This window comes from Rhinolophus sinicus, chromosome 2 (genome assembly GCF_057876585.1).
Source record: "Rhinolophus sinicus isolate RSI-liver-muscle chromosome 2, RSI-T2T, whole genome shotgun sequence".
In the NCBI taxonomy this organism is placed as follows: domain Eukaryota; kingdom Metazoa; phylum Chordata; class Mammalia; order Chiroptera; family Rhinolophidae; genus Rhinolophus; species Rhinolophus sinicus.
The window spans coordinates 163,823,504-163,849,225 of NC_142502.1; the positions used below are offsets into that span (position 1 = coordinate 163,823,504).

The 25,722-nt window shown below is 36.9% G+C and overlaps 1 protein-coding gene and 1 pseudogene across 7 annotated transcripts in view; one reads left to right on the forward strand and one right to left on the reverse strand.

Annotated features, from left to right (window-relative positions):
* Positions 1-3,780: 3,780 nt before the first annotated feature.
* THUMPD2 (THUMP domain 2 tRNA and snRNA guanosine methyltransferase) overlaps positions 3,781-25,722 on the forward strand; it is a 33,445-nt gene continuing 11,503 nt past the window's right edge. For 3 of the 7 annotated variants that reach the window (XM_019742657.3, XM_074331913.2, XM_074331914.2), the window contains exons 1-8: positions 3,781-3,965; positions 10,990-11,119; positions 12,491-12,900; positions 13,998-14,075; positions 16,126-16,178; positions 17,594-17,681; positions 24,436-24,507; positions 25,008-25,122. In XM_019742657.3, coding sequence (XP_019598216.2) covers positions 3,840-3,965; positions 10,990-11,119; positions 12,491-12,900; positions 13,998-14,075; positions 16,126-16,178; positions 17,594-17,681; positions 24,436-24,507; positions 25,008-25,122 — 1,072 coding nt within the window. In that variant the 5' untranslated portion in view covers positions 3,781-3,839. Of the gene's footprint in view, positions 3,966-6,159; positions 6,224-10,987; positions 11,120-12,490; positions 12,901-13,997; positions 14,076-16,125; positions 16,179-17,593; positions 17,682-24,435; positions 24,508-25,007; positions 25,123-25,722 lie in introns of those variants that run through there. The other 4 variants (XM_019742662.3, XM_074331915.2, XM_019742670.3 and 1 more) reach the window with 4 other exon arrangements.
* On the reverse strand, positions 15,320-15,432 carry LOC141572010 (U2 spliceosomal RNA; annotated as a pseudogene).

Sequence of the window (25,722 nt, forward strand, 5' to 3'; positions counted from 1 at the left end):
ATTTTTTTTTTCAATTAACACTGAAAAAAACAGGCAAAATAAATAATCATCTACTAGAAAGCAGTAAGACCTTATAGGAATATGAAAGGGGAAAATATCATAATATGGGTATCCTAGCTAGTTTTAGACATTTGGGGGGCTTTCTTTGGACTAAGAAATAGAAAGATAGGTAATAGAAAACCTCTAAAGGAAAACAATTCACAGTAATGGAGCAAGAAAAAAAGAAATATTAAAACAACAGTCTGAGTGAGATGAACATAACTGCAAGGAGAAAATGGCTTTGTTTTATTTAGGCAATATAGTTCATTCAAGTAAATTGAAGAAAATTGTAGATTCAGTCATTCGTTCAGTCAGCAAATGTATCGAAGAAATAATTTCCATACTCCCTTCCAACTGGGCCATTATAAGGGTCTATCAGATATAAATATGGTTTTATGGGCTCAAAATATAGTTAAACAAATAGAATCACATCAAATACACTAGTGTTTCAAAATATGCATTAAACACATGGCACACTTTTCTGAAAAAGCACTGGATATACTAGACTCTATTTGTACATCAAAATAATAATTTCATGCACTGCATAACTAAAGCAAAATAATACATATAGAAGAATTGTCTCTCTGCATCAAAGCATGGAGATCGCATCTTTTGAATTTTGATGCTACATTAAAACTACAGTGATATAAGCACTAATAAAAAAAGAATGTTTTAAAAGCAGTATTTACATACGCAATGCAATAATTTTCTGCTAAATTTTCTCTCTTTTGATTGTATATGCAAAGAAGCACCAGTCAAGTGATCACTGTGTGCATGTTAAGTGGTTTAGTCAGTATGTGACCACATAGCTTTTCACCAAATTGCTTTTACACTTGCAGCCATAAAAAATGTTGATTCTTTCTTTCACAATCTGCACTGACTTGATTGGAATGTATGTGCTCGACATTCCTCTGCGTCTGTACCTGTGGCCACAATTCAACAGAATTCTAAAAAAAATTATAAAATCCTACTCTTTACAAGTTACCACGCTGGGTTGTATGAGCAAGAGATCATCAAACCTCCATGGTGCTTACAAACTACATATCTACCTTGGGGAGGTGGGCCTCAGAAGGCAGATAAGGCCCCAACTTGACAAAGATGTTCAAGAGAGCATGCTGCTAGCCAGCCCTGGGCTGGGGAAGTCATTTCTTCATCCACCTTGCACTGCACTGCCCTAACCTCGCTCCTACCCACCCTCTCTACCATTATTTCCATCTGCTTCTCAACTCATAATTTATGCTCTAATAACACCTAGCTGCTGTTATGGCCTTCCTGTCCCAAAGCCCTCACCACACACACACACTCCCATTAACGTTTGCTGCTCTTTCTACCTGAAACACTACACCACTATTACAAAGCCTCCCACCCCCCTATCTCCAGTGAGTCGTTTAACTTTTGCACATCCTTTAATACTTGGCACAGAGTAATTTTCTCCGGGAAGCTCTTCCTGCTGCCAGTTTGTGCTGCCACAGCATCCTGGGTACATTCTTGCTAAATCAATCGCACCATCCTCTAAGCCCTTGAAGTGCAGACCCTTGTGTACTACTTGTCTTTGTATCCTCAAGACTTCGTGTGGTGTTTGGCAGAGAGTAGATGTCCAGTATTTGTTGAATTAGGTGGGATACATTATGTCTACGTGTTTACCTTCCTGGGTACAGAATGTAGGAAGTACTAAGAAAGTGTCATGAGTCTCCCCAGACAGACTTGAGAGTCAGGAACCCCAAAGTATAAAGAAACTGGAATGAGCGGTGGCAACTGCCAAAAGAAACAGCACGTAAGTCTGTAGACAAAAAGGAAAGATTTCACCAAAATAGGAGGGTCTGAGAAGTCTTAGGACTGAACTTTGAAAAGCCCATATTACATGACTCCATATAAATTTTCATGATCCTGTCCCAATAGACCATGAGCTGGGGACGGGGTGGGGAGGAAGAAAGCACATGGGAGCATTTGCCAGAGACAGTCATTCATTTAACAGTTTCTATATATCTATTTATATCACCACAGAGCCAATTTAATGCTGTTTTGTTTTTGTTTTGTTTTGTTTTGGAGGCAGCAAAGTTATACCTAGAGACTGATTTTGTCTTTGCCAGCAACTTACTTAGCACAGGTTCATTGTGGGAATTATAATAATTTCGCAAGCGAATAAAGAAGTATGAATAAACCAATAAAGAAGTAACATACTCCAAACAAATGACAAATTAATCACACTATTGATCCAGGCAAGGGGAGATGAAGGAATTAATTTCAAATTTAATATGAGGTGTACCTTTTTATACCAGGAGGCACTCAGGAGAGACAGTGACCAACCCAGAGCTGATTTCCAGCTGCCAGTACAAAAAGAAAGTCCCCTGTTGCTAGAGCAGGTTGCTAGGAAACAAATACACCAAGGCAGATGTTAGCAGTCTAGGAGTCACCTCACCTAGACAGAGCAAATGCTCTAAAGGTCTTTGAAGAGTTTTTAGGTTTGCAATGTGTCTCCTTGCTCAAACTGAAACTCAAATAGTCCTCACAAACTCTCAGTACAGCTGACCTTGAACAATAGGAATTTGAACTGTGTGGGCCCACTTACATGCAGATTTTTTATCCATAAACAGAGTCAGCCCTTCATTCCACCCTTAGTATCCACCAGTTTCGCATCTGTGGAATCAACTAACCTAGGATGGAAACAGTATTTTCTCATTCCCAGCTGCAGCTTCCCAACTGCGATTCCCAGCCTCAGACAGAAAATACTGTTTGAATCCTTGGATGCAAAGGGCCAACTGTAGTTTAGTTTGGGGAAGTCAAAAGTTTCAGCTGCTCAGGGGTCGGCACTCCTAACCCCAGTGTTGTTCAAGGGTCAACTCTATTTATAGTCTAAATGTCCCCTTGCCATAATTGCTTCTCCACGTTCTTAACCATAAGCCTCCAGTGGGGCCCCTCAGCAGCTGGGCTGCTGACCACTTATCAGTGACAACAGATGAGATGATCCTGACACACTTACTTCATTCTTACATGAAAAACAATTTTACTTCTAAAAACAACTTTGTCTTTGTAATATGTGAATTAACACATCACTTACCTAAATGAGTGGGTTTGAAATCATACTACACCATTACACAACAAATGCTGTTCACTGTATAATATGGATTCTAATCTTCCCAAGTAATATTTTCATGCCAATTTAAAATTCAGAGTTAAATAAAAAAATCCCTTTAAATACTAGTAAGAGAGCCAATCAAATCAGGTGACCCAAACATTGCCTTGTTAACCTAAGTAGTGCAAGAACTGCAATCTGTTTCATGAACATCAAGGCATTTTGTTGGAGAGTGGGAATGTCTGCCCTGGGTCCTGGGGATTCCCAGCTTTGGCCCAATGCTTGGCGAAGGCAGTGCAGGGCTCCTTCTGTGTGGATAGCAGTGGGGAGGCACCAAGGAGAGAAGGTGAAGTTGGGAGAAATGGAGAAGGTCCATTATATTGGGAATTAAGAAGTCTAGGTTCCTGCCTCAACTCAACTGTGCCACTGACTCGCTGTCCCTTGGCTTCAGTAGGCATCAATTTCCTCAATCTGAAAAATAAGGCCGATAGATTAAAAGATCAATTATATCCCTTCCACCTGCGATTCTAAATCATTCCACATGCCTAACCAAGGAGACTCACAGGGGCCACCCCAGCCGACCTGACCCTCCCGAGCACGCCCGGCCCGCCAGCCTTTGGCTCCACGCGGCCGGCCCACTCCTGCGCGCCGCCGCCGAGCCGCGGACACGCGCCGCGCGCGCCCGAGGCCACGTGACCCCGAGCCGCGGGTCTGCGCCCGAGCCGCCATGGCGGCGGGGCCGAGAGACCCCGCGTGGCGGCCTGCAGCGGGCGCCCGGTTCTTCTGCACCGTGGGCCGAGGCTTAGAGCCCTTCCTGATGCGGGAGGTGCGGGCGCGGCTGGAGGCCACGGAGGTGAGTGAGCCTCTGCGCGTCCCGGAGGGAAGGAGGGCGGCCCTGCCCCTGCAGCCCTCCCGCCACGGTCGGTCTGAGACCCGGGGAAGCTGCGAGCCCCCCACGCTCTCTGCCACAGACCGACCGTGGCGACGGTCCCCGCCCTCGGACTTTAATTACTTCTGGAGAGAACCGCCAGTCGTTTTTCCCTGCACATCTCTCACCGCACGCCAGTCACGGCTGAATTTTTTTTAAAGGAGGGGTTGAGGCACGTTATTTCCTAGGTTCTTTAAAAGCGCACCGTAGTACCTGTCATTGCAATTAGACCTGTCCGAGTTAGCGTCTTTTCTCCATACTTTAAATGCAAGTGCTGTATTCTTGAGGTTCAGTGGACTCTTGCCAGTTTCCTGACAATGATGATACTTTATAGGATTGTTGGGAGGATTAAGTGATAAAGAGTTTGTAAAGTAGTCACTTAAACAGGCAGTAAATACTAACTAGAGAAATACTCTTGGAGGCTTCCTAGACCAGCTTCCAGAGGAACTTAACAGTTGCTGGTATTTATCTGTTGTTAATTTCAATGAAGTGAACAGTTTGGGTTCTACCTGCTGAGCTGGTTTCCTGAAAGCAGAGGGAAAGGATGTAATAGGATAAGCCTTCAGTAACTGGGTGGGATCAAGGTGACAGTGTGAATGATGTGCTGTTGGAAAAGGAAAGTTTGCTAAATGAAACTGACCACTCCAGCTGCGCCTGCGTTGTAAGAAGCCAACAAAAGGAGTTTCTGCAATGAGGGGGTGGGGGGAAAGGAGGATGGAGGAGGTCGTGAGAAGGGCATCAGTCTTACTAGGCTAACTTGCCATTTGTGGCTTTGGTCACAGAATTTGATGTAGCTAGTATAAAAAAATCAGTGTAATAACTTCCAACATTTAATATGTGTCAGGCACATGTTCTTAGGTCCTTACTCTGTATTCACTTTTTTAGTTTTCACAACCTATGACACTTTCATATCTATAAGAGAAGCTCCACATGTAACAGAAAAGGAAAATGAAGCATAGGTAAGTCCAAGAAAGGATTCAAGTCACAGAACCAGAAAATGGCAAAGGTGGGGTTCGAAACCAAGCTGTGCGAAATCAAGCATGAGTAGATAATAAAGTTCAACCCAGGCAGACTGGCTCCCTGGTCCAGTTCCTTGACCACTGTGTGACCATGACATAATGCTGCATTGATTTTTTTTTTATGTTCAATTAGACAAATAGAAGGCTTGATCCAATCTGAGTGTGTTGGATTATTAGAGAAAGACAGACCCTCTCTACTTGTTTTCTTCCATCTTCTCTAAAGACAGAATTAAATGGGAAGGTAATTTAATCACAACCAGAAATTCAATTAATTGTAGGGGAAAACTTCTTGGCAATGAGCAGAATTAAATGCCAAGAGATTTGGAAAATTCTCCTATTTTGATATTTATGTTTTAAGGATAGGTATGCCTGGAAATGGAATCTGAGCAAATAACTTCTCAAATTTCTCCCCAGTATCCCTAATATAAACTCTCTAAGGCAATCCTGAAATAATAATAATAGCATCTAACATTTATGAAACGAGTCAGACACATATGTACATGTTATGATTTAATGCTCAAAAGAATCCTATGTAAGCCATTTTTACCACCATTTTACAAAGAAATAAACAGAAAAGTGATGCTAAGTGGTGGAGCTGGGACTTGCATTTGAAGCCCGTGTGCTTTACCTCTGTGCCAGAGTTTACCGTGGGAAACTACCCCGGAACACCGCATGTAGGTTCTTTCTATAACAGCATGGTGAAACGTGTATGTGGGCTTTAGAGTTAAAAGGCATGCTCAAATCTTTTATCTTCCTTTAACAGATTTGTAAGTTTGGGGCAAATTACCGAGCCACACTTTCCTTGGATATAAAATGGAGATGATAATACCGACTTTAAATGATTACTGCATTCTTTGAGACAACGATACATTGTACAGTGTCTGGCCGATAGTTAGGTACTCAATAAATGTTCCCATCGAATGAGTTGCACAGGAATACTTAAAATCATTCTTGCAATGACAAGAGACACTGTTAAAAACTTTGGTTTGCTTCCAGACAATTAATAGTGTAAAATCTGAATTTACAAAACTAATATAGAAGTGATTGTTTAATTTTACAAAGTAATCACTCTATTCTGATCAATGTTTTTCCAATTTTAGTAAACATAAGAATCACCTAGGAAACTTGCTGAAAATGCATATTCCTAGTTGCCAGTCCCAGAAGGTAAGCCCAAGGTGTTTGCATTTTAACTTGCAAACTTTCTCCCCATCCAGGTGACTGATACAGCGCTTCCTCCAACACATAGCTTGCAAGAGAAAATGTCCCATCTATTCTGTTTAGGTTTTTATTATGGAGAATTTCAGACATACACAAAAGTAGAATAGTAGGATGAATCTCACTCATCAACCAGCTGCAACAACAATCAACTCCTGGTGAATTCCGCTCCATTCACACTCCCCTACTCCATAGTATTTTTGAAGCAAATCCCAGACATTTCACTGTAACTATTAGCCTGTATAATTATAATATAAGGACTCTTTTTATAGCATAATATATATAAGAAATAATACATAGAATGGCTCTTTTTAAAAATATAAACCACAATATCATTATCACATCTAAAAACAATTCCTTGTCATCAAATATCTAATAGTCTTTATTCAGATTTCATCTTGTCTCGTAAATGTCACTTTTGTTTTTCAGTTTGTGTGTTGAAATCAAGATTCATATAAGGTCCACACATTGTGATTGGCTGATATTTAAGTCTCTTTTAATCTATGCATTCCCCCTCCACCTCTTTTTTTCTCATCACAGTCTGTTATAGAAGCTGGGTTGTTTGTCCCACAGTCTAGAACAGGAATCAGCAAACTTTTTCTGTCAAGGGTCAGATAACGTTTTAGGCTTTGTGGATCACTTTGTGATTTCTGTTACATATTCTCTGTTGTTGTCAAAGTGGCTATTTAAATTTAAATTTAAAAATTCACTTTCTCAAGCACATTAGTCACGTTTCAAGTGCTCGGAAGCCACATGTGCTCATGCTGACTGTATTGGACAGCAAACGTCACAGAAAGCTGTTCGACAGCACTGCTAGAATTTCCCCCAGTTTATATACTGCCAACTGCATCTCCATGGCAGAGTCTAACGTGCTTCTCTATCCTCTGTGTTTCCTGTGTATTGGAATCCTGTAAGTCATATCTAGAGCTCGCTCAGATTCAGGTTTGATTTTTTTTTTTTTTTTCTCCTCCTGGTGGTAGGGCAAACTTCTTTCTAGGTTCCTAGGTATTTTTAAATATATACATTATATAAATATATGTGTTTTATATATAATACATTTATATGTTACGTCTATTTTTATAGAGACACTGTATATATATATATATATATATATATATATATATATATTTCTTACTGAGACTACTTTTAAGAAATATAGTGGGGAAAAGTAAGCTTTACTTTGTGACCATGTTTAATGTATTAAATACTTTTCTTATAAGGATAATAATAGGAACAGTTATTCTTAAGATAAAATTCAGTACAGTAGAGGAGTGCCTAATGCCAGCTAGCCGCAAAGGCCCTGTCAAGTGATTCATTGGTCTTGATAAACCCACATAGCAAAGACTATTTAACCCAAGTCCTGAATAAGCCAACCAATTTTTAGCTTCTAAAGGGGTCGTGATAATAGAAGGTAGTGGGGTAGAACTAAGCAGATAGTCTAGTTATTTCATTTAATGGGATGATTGCATAAGATTGCTTTTTCGAAGATTCTCTGAATTCCTTTTAGATTGAATGCCTTTTTAACAATTAATAATACATAGTTTTTAATTCTCATCTAAAATGAACCAAAAAAAAACTCACACACCACTGTTTTTCCTTTAATAAAGGCTGTTATTTCACCTTTGTGTTAGGCATAAAACCAGCTGGTTTTAGACACTTGATTATGATTTAATTCAAAATGGAAAAACAGATTGTATATATGAATAAATTTTCAAGTAACAAATATTAGGATGAAATATTCTAAAACACCACATTATCCCTAAGAATTGTAATTGAACACCATCAGTTACAAGCAATAAACCAAGAAAAAAAAGGTAATACTATATTCAGCCATTTTTGAAATCATAAGCACCAAAATTCATTCTCCCTACTGCTTTAAGGTATAATAGCTTATCTTCACAAAGGGCAAACCATACAAATGCTTTCATATATATGATTGATTTTCACAGTGACTATTCTATAATTTAGTATACTACTTCTGATTATACGCTTATTACTTGTAAAAAAAAAAAATGTAGGCCTTATGTTAATTTTTAAATAAAGAGAATAAGTTGATTTTGGTTTTGAGAATGTATTTAGTATTTTCATGGATCAACACATTATTCTTATGATTTGACACCCTAAATAAACCTTTCCCGAGTCCCCCACCCCACAAAGGATATTTTTAGAAAAAACTAATTGTATAAATGTTTCCCTTGATATTCAATGAGTAAGAAAAGATAAGATCTTTGTACAATTAAAGAACTGTAAGTTAATGTCTAGATCATTGACTTTAGGTTAAAAATCACTGGTCTAGATGTTTGCATCAGTTTATTTATAGAACTTGAATCTTACAACCATACATTTTCAGTAAAATATTTATTTCAATTCCCCCAGAGTCTTGGAAAGGTATTTGTTATCATGTCAGTTAACATTTGTGTGTGTGTGTGTGATGGCCTTAATATCATCTATATTTCTACGTCAAATAATATAAAATCTGATTTTTTGAAAATGTACTCTTTAAAACTTTGTTTTCAACTTCTAAGCATTCTGAGGTTTATATTTAGTTTTGACATTAGTGGGACAATGTCACCTTTGTAATGAGAAAGAAGCAAATTTTAGAAATCAATTTCTTGTTTTATCTACTTCATTATCCCCTTTAAATATTGATTCCTAAACATTCATCGTATTTCCTACTTCATCTATCTGATCAGCTGCATTGCTGGTATCTAAGCTATTTGGGCTTTAGTTTTCCTTATTTCTCTAGCTTTACTGAGATATAATTGACATATAACATTGTGTAAGGTTAAGGTATACAATGTGTTGATTTGATACATTTATATATTGCAAAATAATTACTACGGTAGCATTAGTTACCACCTCCATCCTGTCACATAATAACAATTCATATATTGTGGTGAGAACATTTAAGACCTACTCTCTTAGGAACTTTCAAGTATATAATACAATATTATTAGCTATAATCACCATGCTGTCCCGTTACAGCCCCAGAGCTTGTTAATCTTATAGCCAGAAGTATTTGGGTTTTAATTGGTGTCAACCTAAGCCTGGCTCAGCAGAGATTCTTCGTCAAGCTAGAATAGTAACCCCAGAAATTACCATCCCAAAAGCTTAATTAGACCATGTCAGATTAAAAAAACAAAAACAAACAAACAAACAAACAAAAACTTGGGAGTTCAAGTTGCCATTAAATGGAGCTGCCTAAACACATGGGCTACCCCAAATTCCCTAGTGCCTCAGCTCTAGGAGATGACCTAGAATCGTGTTAGTCAGCCCATGGCCACTGCTGAAAGAATTCCAGGACAATCCACATCTACCTTGAACTTAATAGGGTTGGGCTAACCCAAGAAGATTTAGGATTCCGTTGGCATTGAGCACCATTTGCCATACCTCATTAGACTCCCTATGACTTAGGGCTCTTTTTTTTTTTTTTTTTTTTTTTGAACTTTAGTAATTTTTTATTTTTCAATTACAGCTGACATAACAATATTATGTTAGTTTCAGGTGTACAACATAGTGATAGACATTTATATAACTTACGAAGCTCTTTTCATTTTTCTTCCCTGATTTTTACCAAATAGTCATCCTATCTCCAAAGCCTGTTTTTGCTTGATGCATATTTCTTCCATCCATTTTTCAGTTCCCACAGCCAAGTGTCTCATTATTTCTACCTCAGTAATCTTACTTCTCCCTCCAGCTTCACGTTCCACACTCAGTCTTTTATGCCTCTTCCAAAATAATTTTTTTCTGCCAACTAATTCAGTGCTGTCAGTTTTCATCAGAAGTCTATAATGGTTGACCATTACCATCTGTGGTCCTCCATTTCACGACCATTTATCACGCTGGCCTGAGCTACACCATCCATCCACCTGACACTCTCAATCAGCACAACACAGCAAATGTTGCCATGGTCACTTACAGTTTACTTCAGCCAGGTTGTCACTCCCACTTCTGCATCTTGCCTTTTGTTCTTTTGTTAGAATTCCTCTTCCCAAATCTTCTCCGAGACTTTTACTAACTAGGGCTTCCAAATGCAGTGCTACTTATCGTACCTGAGTTTATTATATAAAAACTTTTTCATTTTCTTCAGGTTTAATTCAAGTTATTGTCTTGTAAATTTTACATTTTAATTAGTATGTCACAGTATGTCTATTACATTACATTGTTATTCATCTTTTGGATATATGCTCCTGGTAGACCAAAAGGTAGGTTTTTTATAAATACCCATTGATTTGTTAACTTTGGGCTACACACCTAACTTAGCCTATCCATTATATCCTTTCTTTGCCCACTTTCAAATAGTATGTGAGATTTGGCAATATAATTACTGAGTAATTTGTGTTGTTTTTCTAGTAGTGTGTGTATACACATTTACATACATATGCAACTTTACAAAAAGTAACATAACATAAAAAGATGATGGTCTTGGTCACTGACTATGTGATTTTATACAAATCTTTTAACCTAAGCCTCAGTTTCCTAATCTGTAAAATGGGGGTGATAAAAATCTACCTTAGAGAGTTGTTTTAAGGATTAGAGGGGGAAATGTATTCAGAGTGCCTAGTACAATGTCTGACAAGTAGTAGATACTTCAGAAATGGTCATTTTAATTTATTGTTAATCTAGATGCTATGTTTTAATTCATTAAGGGGAGAAAAGGGAAATGGTTCTTACTCTACACTGGACTACATTGATATCTTTTTTTCTGTCTCTAGGTTGAATATATTTTAGGAAAAGTTTTTTTTACCACCTGTTCTGACTTGAATATGCTGAAAAAGTTAAAATCTGCAGAAAGGTTATTTTTGCTGATTAAAAAGCAGTTTCCTGTTCCTTCTGTAAGTAAAGGTATGGTGTATACCTATTGCTTTTACCCACATAATATGTTGTACTCCAAAGTGTTCTGCTTGATAACACATATATAGCTATTTCACATTTTAAAGTGAAATATGTAGCTATTTTCACATTCATTCATACCCATGGGATCATCGATTATGTATTTCCTAAATATTACCTAATTGTATTATCACCTAATGGTGTCTCTTATTTTTGCAATCTGCTGCCTATATTCTGAGATTTTAATGTCTTAAGTCACAGTTCTTCCTTGAGAATTATGATCAGATACCTTTTCTAGAGATATGTATGGTCAATTGCATTTATTTAGATTTAGGAGCATGTAATAAACCAAAATGCATTGTTTTAATAATTGGTCAGAACTATCACTTTATAATTTTTAACTGATGAGTGATATAATTGGAAACATACTACATATTAAAATTTTCTGTTTGGGAGACCTTAATGTTTGAATACATTTACAGTCATTTATAAAGCATTAGAGTTAAAACGGACTCTGTCCACTCCCTAATTTTATAAATATGCTGCTAAAATAATTTAAAGATCTTGATAAAAGCATCAAAAAAGGGTCAGACACTGCTGGATTAAACATTGCCTTAAATTTCATTTTGATTGCTAATTGTGTACAAGAGATCATGTAATCTTACAGTCTATAATAAACTGTGTCAAGAAAGATATAAATTGGCAAGAAATCAAGACAGGGAAGAAAGTTTATTTTAAAGCACATCGTAAGGTATTATACTGTGGAGTCAATATAATTTCATTCCAGTATTCCACACACTGACATCATTAGAGAAATACGGTAATTACTCTTAGATCATATTGACCCCTGTTCATTTATAAAGCATGCTGGCCGTGCCTAAGTTATGAATGGGTTGTGTATCTGAAATGTTACTTTATGGAATCTCATTTTATGATGTGTGCTAATATTTATGGTCTAAAATAATCTCAAGATTCAGTTGCTCTGTTTCTGAGCTCTATGTTTTGCAATTGATTCTATTTTTTTAAACTTAGTTTTTATAGGCAAGATCAACATTATTTCAAAGATCGATACACATTCTATATGCATATATTGAAGAGATACTTATATTGGACAAATTATCTTGCTAAAGTATATAATAATTCTATGGGAATTTTAAGACAGTTTTGATGTTAAGTATGGAATATAAGAATTAGCCTTATTCTGCATAATATTCTTATGTTAAATGATATAAATTCCAGGTGAAAGTGAAGTCATTCTTCATGTAGTGATTAAAAAAAAAACTTATTTTAAAGAATTAAAGATAATGGAATTTGGAAGTGATGAATATAATAGACTATCTGTAAAGCTTCAATATAAGATAAACTGAAATTTTATTTATTTAGGAAAAATATTTAGTGAAGTGCAAAGACTTATAAATGATGATCCTGAGAGTTGGTTGAATGTCATTTCAATCTGGAAAAATCTTCTTGAACTTGATGCAAAAAAGGAAAATCTTTCTCAAAGAGATGCTAACCCACAAAAAATAAAACTGGGAAAAAATGACACCATCATTGGTAAGAAATTAAAAACAGAACAAATGCAAGAGACAGAAGAGAATAGGGAATGCCAGCTGGAGAAACAAATAGAAGAAACATTGGAGCAAGGAGATTCTCTCACTAAAAGAGAAAAATTTCAAGAAGAAGAATTTCAGAATGATGTAGCAAAAGCCGTTGATACTCATAATGAGAACAACTTGACTTTCAGAGTTTCTTGTCGCTGCAGTGGAGCTATTGCAAAGACCTTTACTGCACAGGTACTCCCACCTCCAAAGTGGGTTCCCATTCTCTAAATGAATTAAGGAATTTTTAGATTTAAAACGAGCTGAAAACCTTTCATGGAATAGATAACTAGGCTCAAGCAGATAACTAGGCCTCATATCAGGTAATTAAATATCTTTAAAAATGCATTTTTCGTTTTAACTTGACCTCAGATGCTTAAGAGGAATAGTATGCCGTTCCATGTAATGACCTCCTTTTACTTTCTGCCCCCCAAATTTCCTTAAACTCATAGATACCCTTTACACTTGGAAACCCTAATATGATCATAAGATTTTGGGGTTTCTCTTCAGTTCAGTTCTGCGTTTATTGAGTGATTATTCTGCCCCTAAATCCTGTGTGTGGGATTGTCACCAGAACCCAGACTGCAAATACATAAATGCATTCGAGGTCTCAACTATCTAGAGGAGAGTGAACATTACAGATTCCTTCAAAAAACCTTGTCAGTTCACCCTTACAAAATTCAGTGATACAAAAGGCATACCATGTTTCCCGGAAAAGAAGACCAACTCTTATATTAATTTTTGCTCCAAAAGACGCATTAGGGCTTATGTTCAGGTGATGTCATCCTGAAAAATTATGCTGGGGCTTATTTTCTGGTTAGGTCTTATTTTTGGGGAAACAGTAGGTCTGGGTTCTTTGGCCAACTGTAAAATCAAATAAACCCTAAAATTTGAATCTAATGCTACTGATCTGGTTTAAACGTAGAGGCTTGCGGTAGGTAAAAAGTTAATCTTTCAGCTTACATCTGTTTCTAAAACCCAGTCAGCCTTATTTATTAGGTCCTAATCTGGTTATTTCATATATCTAAAATTACAAGAATAGAGGTTGCATATGAGTAGATGTTAATGCCATAGAATGCATGGGGCTGGGGGGTGGGGAAGAGGTAAAATACAGGCCTTATCTCCTTGGATAGAAAATGCTTTAGTGTAATATTTTAATATTGTAATTTTAAATTACCATCAGATAGTCTGACTAGATTTTCCTACCGGCTCTGTTAGTTTTCGCTTATATTTTAACTTAAAATTTTCATTTTTAGTATTCTTATCTTTTCTATAACTTGCTGCTTTTCCAGGAGATAGGAAGAATAGTTGGAATTGCTCTTATGAAACAGTTTGGATGGAAAGCTGATTTGAGGAATCCAAATTTAGAGGTAATGAATGTTCATTTTATTTTTATATGCTTATAACCTAATTCTTTAAAGACAATGTCAACGATTCTTACTGTACTTTTCAATTTTACTTTAGAGTTTCAACAAGCATGTCTACATTCTATTCTATCCAGCAGTCTATTTTCTCTCTAGCAGCACGACAGCACAGATAATTTTGCTAATAGTTTTCACTGTGAAAATGTCTTCTCCAAATAAGGTGTTTTGGAATGGAATTGTTTTGTCACAGTTGAACTAAAAAACATTTATTGTAAGGTTGCAGAGATGCTCTCTACAATCACTGTAATATATAACAAGTCTCTGTGATAAGAAATTCTAGTAATTGTTAAAAGAAGACAGAAAGGTCTGCACAAAATTCAATAGTATGTTAGTAGGGCCTTTGTCAGGGTTATGGGTTTATGCTTTTCTCTTGTTCTTCTCTTTTTTTAAATTAATGAGGTTACACTATTTTTAACTGGAACAAAATAAAACATATGGGGAAATAAATACTAGCTATTAAAAAATATTCTTCACTATTTTTTGAGAACTACTCATAAACTTGGCAGGTAGTTTATTTTTAATTTTCATAATTCAATAATTCATAAATTTATTGTTACATAGCTTTAAATGAAGTAATAGCTGGCTAAATCAGAACGTTTTGTGTTTTATTTTTAAGTGTTTTACATTATGCTTTTTCACTTTTAAAAATAATGCCTGGTATGTATCTTTTATTGCTATCATGCAAAATTTTGACCCTAAGAATATCTTGACATAAGAGCATCTTCCTTTCGTCTCCCCCTTTTCGGTTCTCTTCTGCTCTCCTGGTTTCCACCTCTTCATCTCCCTCTGATTCTCACTGTCTCAGAATAATGATTTTCTCATAGTTGAGCTCATAAATGAATATAGTTAATTTAATTCCTTTTAATACAATTAATGATAGCTATTATTAGTAGAAATAATCAACACAAAACAATATTGACAACACTAAAATCACATGTAGTAAAATTTGTGACCAAAATTGACAGAAGAATCAAATCTCAACAAATTTTGTTTTGCAAAATAAATTGAAAAATTTTTATAGGGGAGAAACGGTTCTTAATAACAGTTGATGTATAAAAATCTCAGTATATCATATCTTTAGTATGAGTTTTAAATAGAAGAGAATTAATCCCAATAAATAATTTTGCTAAAATGAATAATATAAAAAATTGGAAGCTTTAGCTGTGGTGATCAAGGAATTAAATTGACTAAAGGAGTCCATTCCAGATCATTCTTTTCTTGATGAAAATTTATCAATATTGGAATGATCCTGATAAAGCGGCATATAGTACACTTGATCTTAGCCAAAAGGCCGAGAAGCTATTAAAAACGGCATATATTAAAAATAACCTTGTGGTGAAAGTATTGGTGTTTAAAAGCTCCCGAGGTCAAACCACAAGATTAGAATATTCCATAAACCTCATCGGACTACAAAAGTAAGGTTCTAACTTTTAAAATTTATGTAGATTACTGATTATAACTTGAGACCTTTAAATTATCTTTATGGCCTAACACAAGAAAGGTAATAGAAAAGAAGAAGCTCACCTATAGGTAGTAAAGAGAGAAAAACGTCACCATGTATTTGGCCTAAAGAAAGCTTTCTGTTACCCTAAAAGTATGTGTAGCCTGTGATAGTCCTGTGGGCCTCAAGTGTTATTTGAGGTTAGAATTAGGGTAGATTTAGGAAGTCTTCTGTAACCCAAAATGCTGAGAAGTCTGATCCAGTTATGATAATCCAGAGAATCTCTGGGGAAAAAGTTGGTCTTGAGTTCTTCATAACATGATTCTCCACATAACTTGTATTCCAAATTGACCTCAGAATTTTTCTACGAAATGTACTTAAAATGTGCTTCATCTCTGCTCAAGTAAAAATACTATGGAACGTTTTTCCAGATATGACAAATAAGGCCTTGGAATTTCTTATTAAAATACAGGTTTGAAACAGAACTTTTCAAATTGTCAGTAATTTGGTAATGCATTTCCTGTTCCATTCTGACTTCTCTATTTGTTCTTTCAGATCTTTATACATCTAAGTGACATTTACTCTGTGGTGGGAATTCCTGTTTTCAGGTAGATACTGTATTTTGCGCTTCAGGTTTGTCCCATAGGAGAGATGGTAAAATTGAGAACTTCAGCTTTTCATTTATAGTATGAAACATTGATATAACAAAGCATTTGAATTCTTTACTTGAGCCAGTAAAGTATTTTCATGGAGCTTAATGGATATAATTTGATCTGACCAGTTAGAGCTCTGAAAGATTTTATCACAATAATCCACTGATTACATGATTCATACTGACAATTATGTCTATTATTAAATCATTGTCATAGGCCCATATTTAAGCTAAAATTATTAGTCTGTTGGCATCTTAGAGTTTTAATTAAAATAGAAAATACAGCACAGTTCCTAAAATTCACCTTGAACATGACCTGTGTGCAGCTGTGCTGTACTGTACACATACAGCATAGTGGATAAAAACTCTAGACCTCAAGTCTACCATCTCCACAGATTTTAACTGCAAATTATGATATTCCTCCGCTATAAAATCAGGAGAATAATAATACCTACTTCATTGCTTTGTGGCTGGGATTAAATGAGATAACCTACATGAAAATGCTTGGTACTATTTCTAGGATACAGTAAGTGTTGAATAAATTTCAACTGTTTTATTTTTTAAACAGAGCAGCAACTAGGGAGGGAAGAAAGGAGCATTTATTAGAATAAGATTAATTTATTCAATTAATTTCAGTTGAAACATGTAATGAATACTTACTATATGCTAAGCATTATGCTACATATTCAACTTTCAAAGATGGGAAAGATGGTTATGAAGTTCAAGGAATTCAGTCTACTGGTGGAACAGAATTAGAAAAGAGAACCTAACTTTGGAGGACGGAAAGTAAAAGAACAAAGAGAAGAATCACTTAAATGGGAGATGTCTACTTTAGTGTAGACAATGCAATGCCATGCTTCATTTCATCTTTTGAAAAAGATGCAAATAAGCAAAAGGCAAACTTACAAAGGGGACTGTTTATAGAAAACCTATTTCAAAGTTACCACCCATTGAGCCCTACTTCCCACACTACATCTCTATCAGAAAATAGCACGTTCCCCTTGCTGACTCCAAATCGGCAAGAAAAAGTCTCTTCCATATGGGAAGACAGGGAAGTATTAAACACTTCAGAAAGCTTTCCCTCATGCGTGATTAGTTTTATGAATCAAACACATAAGGGTTTAAATTTCTGTTATCTAAAATTTTATCTTTCTGCAATACCACACTGGCTGAAAAAACACGGTGCTGATTAGAGAAGGTACTCTTGTAAGGTTACATACTCTCCAATTTACGGAATACTTTCATGTGGGTTGTGTGAACGTGTTAAAATGATTTCACAGATAGGGACAAAGTTTATCATTTTTATTTATATCAGGTTCCTCTTTAACTTACAGTAACATGGGGTGTTTCATCAGGTTCTATTTTTTGTAGGGTTCCTTTAGCCAGCAGAGCTTACATCAGGACAACAGGACTGAGATCTACCATAGCATGGGCAATGGCCTCTGTCGCTGAAATTGAGGTGAGGAAAACGTTTTCATTCTTATTAATATAATAGGAAGGTCCTTTCCAAAATTAACTTACACAGTTTCTTATTGATGGACATCTTGGTTGCTTTCTTTTCCTTTCCTTTCTTTTCTCTTTTTTATCTTTTTGTTGTTGTTGCTGTTGTTGCCATTACATATAGGAAGTACTACAGCGATACGTTTTTATATATTGGTGAACTTCTGAGAGTATTTTGACTATGAAAAAGCTGGATCAAAAGATAGCTACATTTGATTATTTCTAATTGTTTCTCACAATCATGTGTCCTGTAAAACCTCTGCTTCTTAAAATTTTTTCCTATGACCAAGATCTTAATCAATTTTTGTAAATGTTCCATGGACATAAGAAAATAATTTTGGGGCGGCCAGATGGCTCAGTTGGTTAGAACATGAGCTCTTAACAACAGGGTTGCCGGTTCGATTCCCACATGGGCCAGTGAGCTGCGCCCTCCACAACTAGATTGAAGACAACAAGCTGAGTTGCCCGTGGGGCCCCGTGGGGCGGCCAGATGGTTCAGTTGGTTAGACTGCAGTTAGAGTGTGAGCTCTTAACAACAAAGTTGCCAGTTCAATTCCCGCATGGGATGGTGGGCTGCAGCCCCTGCAACTAAAGATTGAAAACGGCAAGTGGACTTGGAGCTGAGCTGTGCCCTCCACAACTAGATTGAAGGACAACGACTGATGGGTCCTGGAAAAACATTCCCCAATTAAAAAATAATAATAATAATTTTATTTTCTAGTCATTGTCCTCTATATCTTAGCTTACTATTTTATATCTGCTCAATTTTGAAAGAGGTAGTTTAAAATCTCATTCAGATTTTTTTAAGTTTTTGCATTTTTATTAGTTATTGCCTTATTCAGCTGCTCTGTAGTTTAGTATATGCACATTTATGGTGCTGTCGCTTCCTCATGAATTGTGCCTTTTTATTGTTGCATAAAGTTCTCTTTATCTTGATTAGTGAGTTTAAACTTAAATTTCACTATTTCTTATTACTGTTTTCACTCCTTTCTTTTTCTTCGCATTTGCCTAATTTTTCTTTGACCCTGCCATATTTTCAGTCTGTTTTTTACAAATACATAGCTGTTTTTAATCCCACTCTGATGGTCTCTGTCTTTCGATTTAGAGAACTCAGTATTGTGACAGACACACCTGATTGTATTTCTCCTTTTTTACTTTGTTTAGAACATCTTCAGTTCACCCTTTTTATTTTTGCTAGTTTAATCAAGTTACTTGGTAATCATTTTATTGTTCTCCCTGAGGCTGGAGATTTTACTTTGTTGTGCTAGTCAATGAATGGTTCCCTTTCCCAGCTCTCTTAATTAAGCACATGGGACTCTACTATTACTTTATAACAAGACATCTACTCCTTCCTCTGCCAAGACACTTTAGTCTTCCCCATCTCCCCCTCTCCCCGAGATGAGACCTCTAGAGCACTTTTTTCTCTTCTCCAGCCCCTTTACTCCTCCCTACAATGAGACCTTTGAAACGTTTTACCTCCTTTCACTCTGTACTCCCATCTACTGGACTGAACTAAATTATTCATCATGTATCAGGTTCCCCTTAAAGTATATCCCTTCTGTTTCTAAAATTCTTATTTAGCACTTAAATTATACAGCCTGTCCTTAATTCTTAAGATAGAGTTGTGTATGACAAACACATATTTTTGTATAAACACGCAAAGATATATTGCAAGGTGTGTCACTCCTCACCATTGTTCTTCGCTTTATCTTTTCCCACTTGAGGTCTCTGCTCTGGTTTATTTCTTGCTTAAAGTGTTAGGTATTTTCCTCAAATATGGTATTTGAATAATACTTTGTCTGAATTTCTATATGTCCTCAGATCTCTTCCTTTCATCGTAGGTATGCCCATCTTGGCTTGAGTTGCAAACCTTTTCTCTCAGATGTCTACAGACGCTGTCCCATTGTCTTAGCTTCCAGTGGAGTACATGAGTTGTCCATGACAGTATGGTTTTTCTTTTCCTTCATAGCTACCTTGTTCTTTCTGCTTAGCAGCTTGTAAGACTTTGTTCTTTAATCCTATAAAGTTCAGGAACATTACCAGGATGTACTTATGTAAATGTCTTTTCTATTCATCCCATAACTCAGTGAGTCTGACTGCCTGGGTTCTAATTCTGGCTCCACCACTTACTGGCTGGGAAACTTAGGGCAAGATACTTAACATCTCTGTGCCTCAGTTTATTTGCAAGATGAAAAGTATAATCTCACAGGGTCATGTGAGGATTAAGTGAATTAGCATTTATCACGTGATTAGAACAGTGCCTGCCATATTAGAACGTGTGTAAATATTGCTGCTATAGTAATAATTATAGTTATAATTATTTGAAATACATAATTATAAAAATTATTATTTCTCTAGCTCAGGCAATTTTTTTTTCATTATTTAATAATTATCACGTCAACTGCTTTGTGTTAGTAACTTTAACTTTAAACCACTATCTTTTTTCTGCTTCTGAAATGCTTGTTATAGTGTTCGCTTCGGCAGCACATATACTGAAATGCTTGTTATAAACATGTTCAGCTTCCTGGAGCTGTCCTGCAAATCACTTATCCTTTCTCATATGGATTCCATCACTTTATATTTTGGCTCTGCATTTTGAGTTATTCTTGAACATTTATCTTGCAAGTTATAACGAGTCATAGAGTTATGCTCTATTTATTGAAATTTTTAGCCTAACACTCATGGTTTTTAGCTTTGGAAAGTTGTGTGTATGTGTGTGTACATGTGCTACATTTGAATATCTCTAGAAGCTCTTCTTTTATTCAGATGTTTATCTGTCTTTTCCAGTAGTTCTATTTCATTGAATGTGTGTTCTGATTGTTTTGCCAGTTCATTCTCTGACTACTGACACACACCCCTCCCCTTAGCTCTGCCATTATTTTTCTTTGTTGGCTCACTGAGGCTGAAGTGTGGTCATTAAAGTATTTTAAATGGCTGGAATCCTATCAATGGTACAAGACGAATAGATCTCTGATGCCACTGGGCTTGGCAGTGTAAGGACACTGTTAGCCATGCTGGGACACTTGCTGAAAACTTTTCTGTTCACTTGTCTCCCTCCAAGTCCATAGATCTCTGAAGACCAAGTTCTTCCCTGGTTCCAATGATTGTCCCTCTGCGCTCCAGTGCTGTTCTCTGATCAGCCACGCAGCCCACGGCAAGGAGGCCCCATACCAGTTCCTTCTTCTGGGCCCCAGCAGCCCAGGGCTTCTCTTAGTGCCCATTGCCTCTGGGTCTGAGCATCCCTTGGTTCAGGGGAAGTAAATAGCTTAGAGCCGAGAGAAGAGGAAAGAGCTTCTTTCAGATTACCATGTTCCCAGAACCGATGATTTTCTTTTTCATTTGATTTAACTTTTTAGTCCAAATTTCTTTTAGTATAAGGAATGAGGTAGGGTTACAGTTTTGTTTTTTTCCAAACTGCCAGTGGTTTCACCACAGTTTATATTGAAGTACAAATTTATATAACCACCTACAAACTGGCAGTGCTGCCTTTGTCTTGATATACACATCCAGGCTTCAGCAAAGTAGAAAGTAAATTATTGAAAATATCCAAAGTTAACGCTCGATCAAATTTTTTCCTTACTGTCAGTTTGCCTGCATGTTTCTCTAAATGTGACCACCAACAAAGAAGGTATGTGAAGTGTGTAAAAAGTAGCAGAGCAGAGGGCTTTTATGGGGAGTGCAGTGATGACCCATGATGGAGGTGATCCCAGCGTCCAGCCTTCATCTAGTCCCCTCTTTGGAGCTTCTTACCCAGAGCAGTGCTCAGATAGCTCAACCTTAGGTAGGCCAGTGCCACTAAAAACGAAATTAAAACCTGGGGATGTTAGATATTTTTCACGCTTATTATAAACCGTTCTCCTTCCTGCATATCATAACAAGGAAAATCGACTTCTATAAATCTTAGTTATGACAGACATACAGAGCTACTTCTCTACTTCAGCCTGGGTACACAAATGTCATGGCTAGAAAGGGTCCTACAGTTAAATAAAGATATTTAAAGATGTTTAAGGTCAGGTTACCTCATTGAACATGGACCCATGGGGGAGGAAGAACACAGTGTTTGGCACATCTTAAGATTTTAATATAAATTAGTTCTCATACCACAATTTATTTTAAATAAAATTGCCATTTAAATCATTATTCCTTTTACTTGCTTCCCCTTCATAGGGGATTCAGATGGTACTCTGCCTAGAATTTAGTACCAGGGGAAAGTCAGTCTCCGTCTCGCTCTCTCACTCTGTGTGTCTCCTATAGGACATTTTGTTTCTTACCATTGGGTGCCCTCTGGCTCTGACTGAAACCTGGCTGTCCACTGCGCACTCTGCTTTCCCTATAGACACAACAAGGGCCCACTGGGCCTGGAGGTGGGGTAGGTGTCCTGCCTGCGCCTCATTGTTTCTTTTGCCCCAAACTTCTCAGTGCCTTTGAAGCACATGCCATCAGATTATCCCAGTCATGTACAGACGTCTTCCCGTTATTCCTGTGAGGGTACTAGCCATTTTTCCTATCATCGTTCTTTATGATCTCAATATCCACGCTGTAATATGACCCCTTAGTGTCTTGGCGTCCTTACCTCTAATGATCTGCCTTAGTCACATCCTAGACCTTATCCATACCCAGAAGGATATACCTCTCAAAAATATCAATTTCAAGAATCTTGCTCTTAACCATCTTCCCTTTCCCGTTTACATCCTTGAGCACCCTGACACAATTCTGTAGCCCCTTGAGAGATCCAATCATTTCAGCCTGCCACTGTCCATTACTCACCACCTGTCCTCATCCCTTCCTCACAGCTTGGATTTGATGTTCTACCATTACAGTTATTTCCTTGCCCACATTTTTTTAATTCTCTTGCTTCTTATTTGACTTAAGTATTGGAATCAGAAGAGAACTTCAGTATGTTCTCCTCACAAAAATCTACCAACGTCTTAGAATCTGTGCCCACGTACTTTGCCTTATCGTCATTACCATAAGTGACTGTCCTTGTTTCTCTCCATTACTAGAGTACTGGATTCCAGTCCCTCTTGCCAGTCCTGTTCAGGACGTTTCTCTAATCAGCATGTACACTTGCTGCAATATCTTGCAACTTAAAAAAATAACCTCCTGAATCCACATGCTCCTTCAGCTATCACCCCTTTCTCTGTTTCCCTTTGCAGAAACACTCTTAAAACCAGTTGTCCGTGTTTGCTACCTCTGTTTCTCTTCCCATTCCCTCTTGCGCCCATTTCCATCAGGCTTTTATCACCAACACCCCACTGAAGCTGCTCATCTTACTTAACCTGTTAGCACTTTGACACTCAGCACTCTCCTTGTTGGAACTTTTTTTTCCACTTTGTTTCAGTAACACCAAGTTGGTTCTCCTCCTGCATCAGCCTGTGCTGCTCTCAGTTTGCATTGCTGACTCTTCATCTACCAAACATCTATACTTAAGTGATCACCGAGGTCCCACTCATAGACTTTCTTCTTTTTTCATTTCTCTTATTTCCTGGATGACTCATCTAGTTCTGAGGTCTTAAATGCTATTTGTACACTGACTAACACTGCTCCCAAATTCATATCTGCAGCCTGGGCCTCTCCTCTGAACTCCAGACTCATATGTATGTCCAATGACTCACTTGGCATCTGTACTTGGTCCAAGAGAGATCTCAAAATTAGCATTCCAGAACTGTATTCTTGCCTCCTTTGAAGCTTCTCCCAACTTTTCTCTCAGTAACAGGCAGCTCTGTGCTCCCAGTTGCTCAGGTCACAAAGTTGAGTCATTTCAGACTGTTGTCATTCTTTAACATTCCATCTCCAACCCATCCTGTTGGCTCCACCTTTAAAATATATCCAGAATCCAACTCCTTCTCGCCATTTGCACGAGTGCCACTCTTAAGTCAGGTCACCGTCACCTCTGCCTGGATCCCCTAACTGGCCTCCCTGCTAACACTCTTCCCCTTCTGTTCTAGTCTCAACAGAGCAACTAGAGTGATGCCTTTGAAATGTAATGTCATGTTCCTCCTCCGCAAAACCCTCCAATAGCTTCCCGTCCTTCAGAATAGAACTAGAATCCTTACAGTACCTACTAGATCTGACATGAGGTGGCCCCCAGAGTGGGAGTGACTCGTTTTTTTCCTCCAAATTTTCTGTTCTCTTCCCAGGTGCTCGTAGAATTCCACTTTCCGGGCCCCTTGAAACTGTGTCATGTGACTTTTGTGCTTTAGCCAGTTCAGTGTTGGTGGACATGATGCATGTCATTTCCAGATGGCACCTTTAAGAGCCAGTGTGTAATTTGTCATGCCGCGGTGATGGCCGTGCTTCCAGACGGTGAGCACTTCATCACTTTGGCTTCCAGAGTAAGGAGCAGAAGCCCTAGGTGCCTTGCTGTGCACATGTAGCCCAACATTACGTGCTGTTCTAAGCCTCTAAGACTGGGAGACTGTTACTACGTGCAGCATAACCCTGCCCATCTTGCTGGAACTGCCTAGCTATATCTCTGATGGAATCGCCACATTCTTCCTCTCGCTCGCTGTGCTTTGGCCCCACCGGTCTCCTTCCTAATCTTTAAACATGCCAAGTGCACACTTGCCTTAGGGCATAACTACCTGAAATTCCTAATAAAGTGTAAAAAGGAATCTTTACTCTGGAAATACTGATTCCTCAAGTTTTAGGTTTCTATTGTAATACTTGTTATGATAGACTTAATAATACCGAATCAATATTTCTGTCTTTAGGCTGGTATGTTTGTTTTAGATCCAATGTGTGGATTTGGAACAATACTTTTGGAAGCTGCTAAAGAATGGCCAGTAAGTTCTAAACTTTGGTAAACTAAGCAATATATTTACTTTAATTGGTATATGTATATTCACGTACCAATTATTTACAAGTAGATTGTCTTTGGAGATTATTATTTTTAATTGTATGAGTCTTTATTTACTGTTGTTAAAATGGATTATGAAGGGTTAATTAAATTGCTATGTTATTTAATTAAAATACTATGATAAATTTAGGAAAATATGAGTAATTCCAATAATTAGGCATAACAGATTGTGTTAATCCCCAAATTCTTTAGGCATTTGCAATTGTAAAATATTATTAATAGATTTTTAAAACTTTAACAAAAACTTTTAATTTTTTTGCTATTGCATATCATTTTAAGGAAATACTATAAATTTGTTTTAACCTGAATTAACAAATCTCTTAATTTTATTTTTATTATTTGAAAAAATGCAAGTAAGTTTTCATAACTACATAAGATATTTGATAGTTTTATTTATAATTAAAATATGAATTTCTTTCCTCATAGGATGTATATTATGTGGGTGCTGATGTCAGCACCTCACAGTTACTAGGTGCATCTGACAATCTGAAAGCTGCAGGCCTTAAGGATAAGATTGAGTTACTTAAAGTCTCCGTAATAGGTAAGATATTTAAAATGCAAACATTTGGGGAAATTAACATATGTAAATAGATTAGAATCACAATATAAAACAAGACTCACTTTCCATATATAAAGGTTGAATTGTTTATATCCTATAATGTATCTGTGGGGCTAATACTCAGTTTACTACTTCCAACCATGTTTCCCCGAAAATACACTGTTTCCCCGAACATAAGACTTAGCTGGACAATCAGCTCTAATGCAGCTTTTGGAGCAAAAATTAATATAAAACCCAGTCTTATTTTACTATAATATAAGACCCGGTTTTATATAATATAAGACTGGGTATAATATAATATAATACCGGGTCTTTTATTAATTTTTTGCTCCAAAAGACACATTAGAGCTGATTGTCCGGCTAGGTCTTATTTTGGGGGAAACAGGGTAATTGTTACATTTTTACTTTTCAAAAATTAATAATTGGGAACATTTATATAGTGTTCTAAGCATTTAAATAAAAGCCTGTCTTTTTAAGATGTATTTGTTGCATCTGAACCATTTCTCATGTCATAACCAGGGGTCATTTAATATAGGTATAAAATAAAGAGAAAATAATAGTTATTATGAAACAACTCTTTGG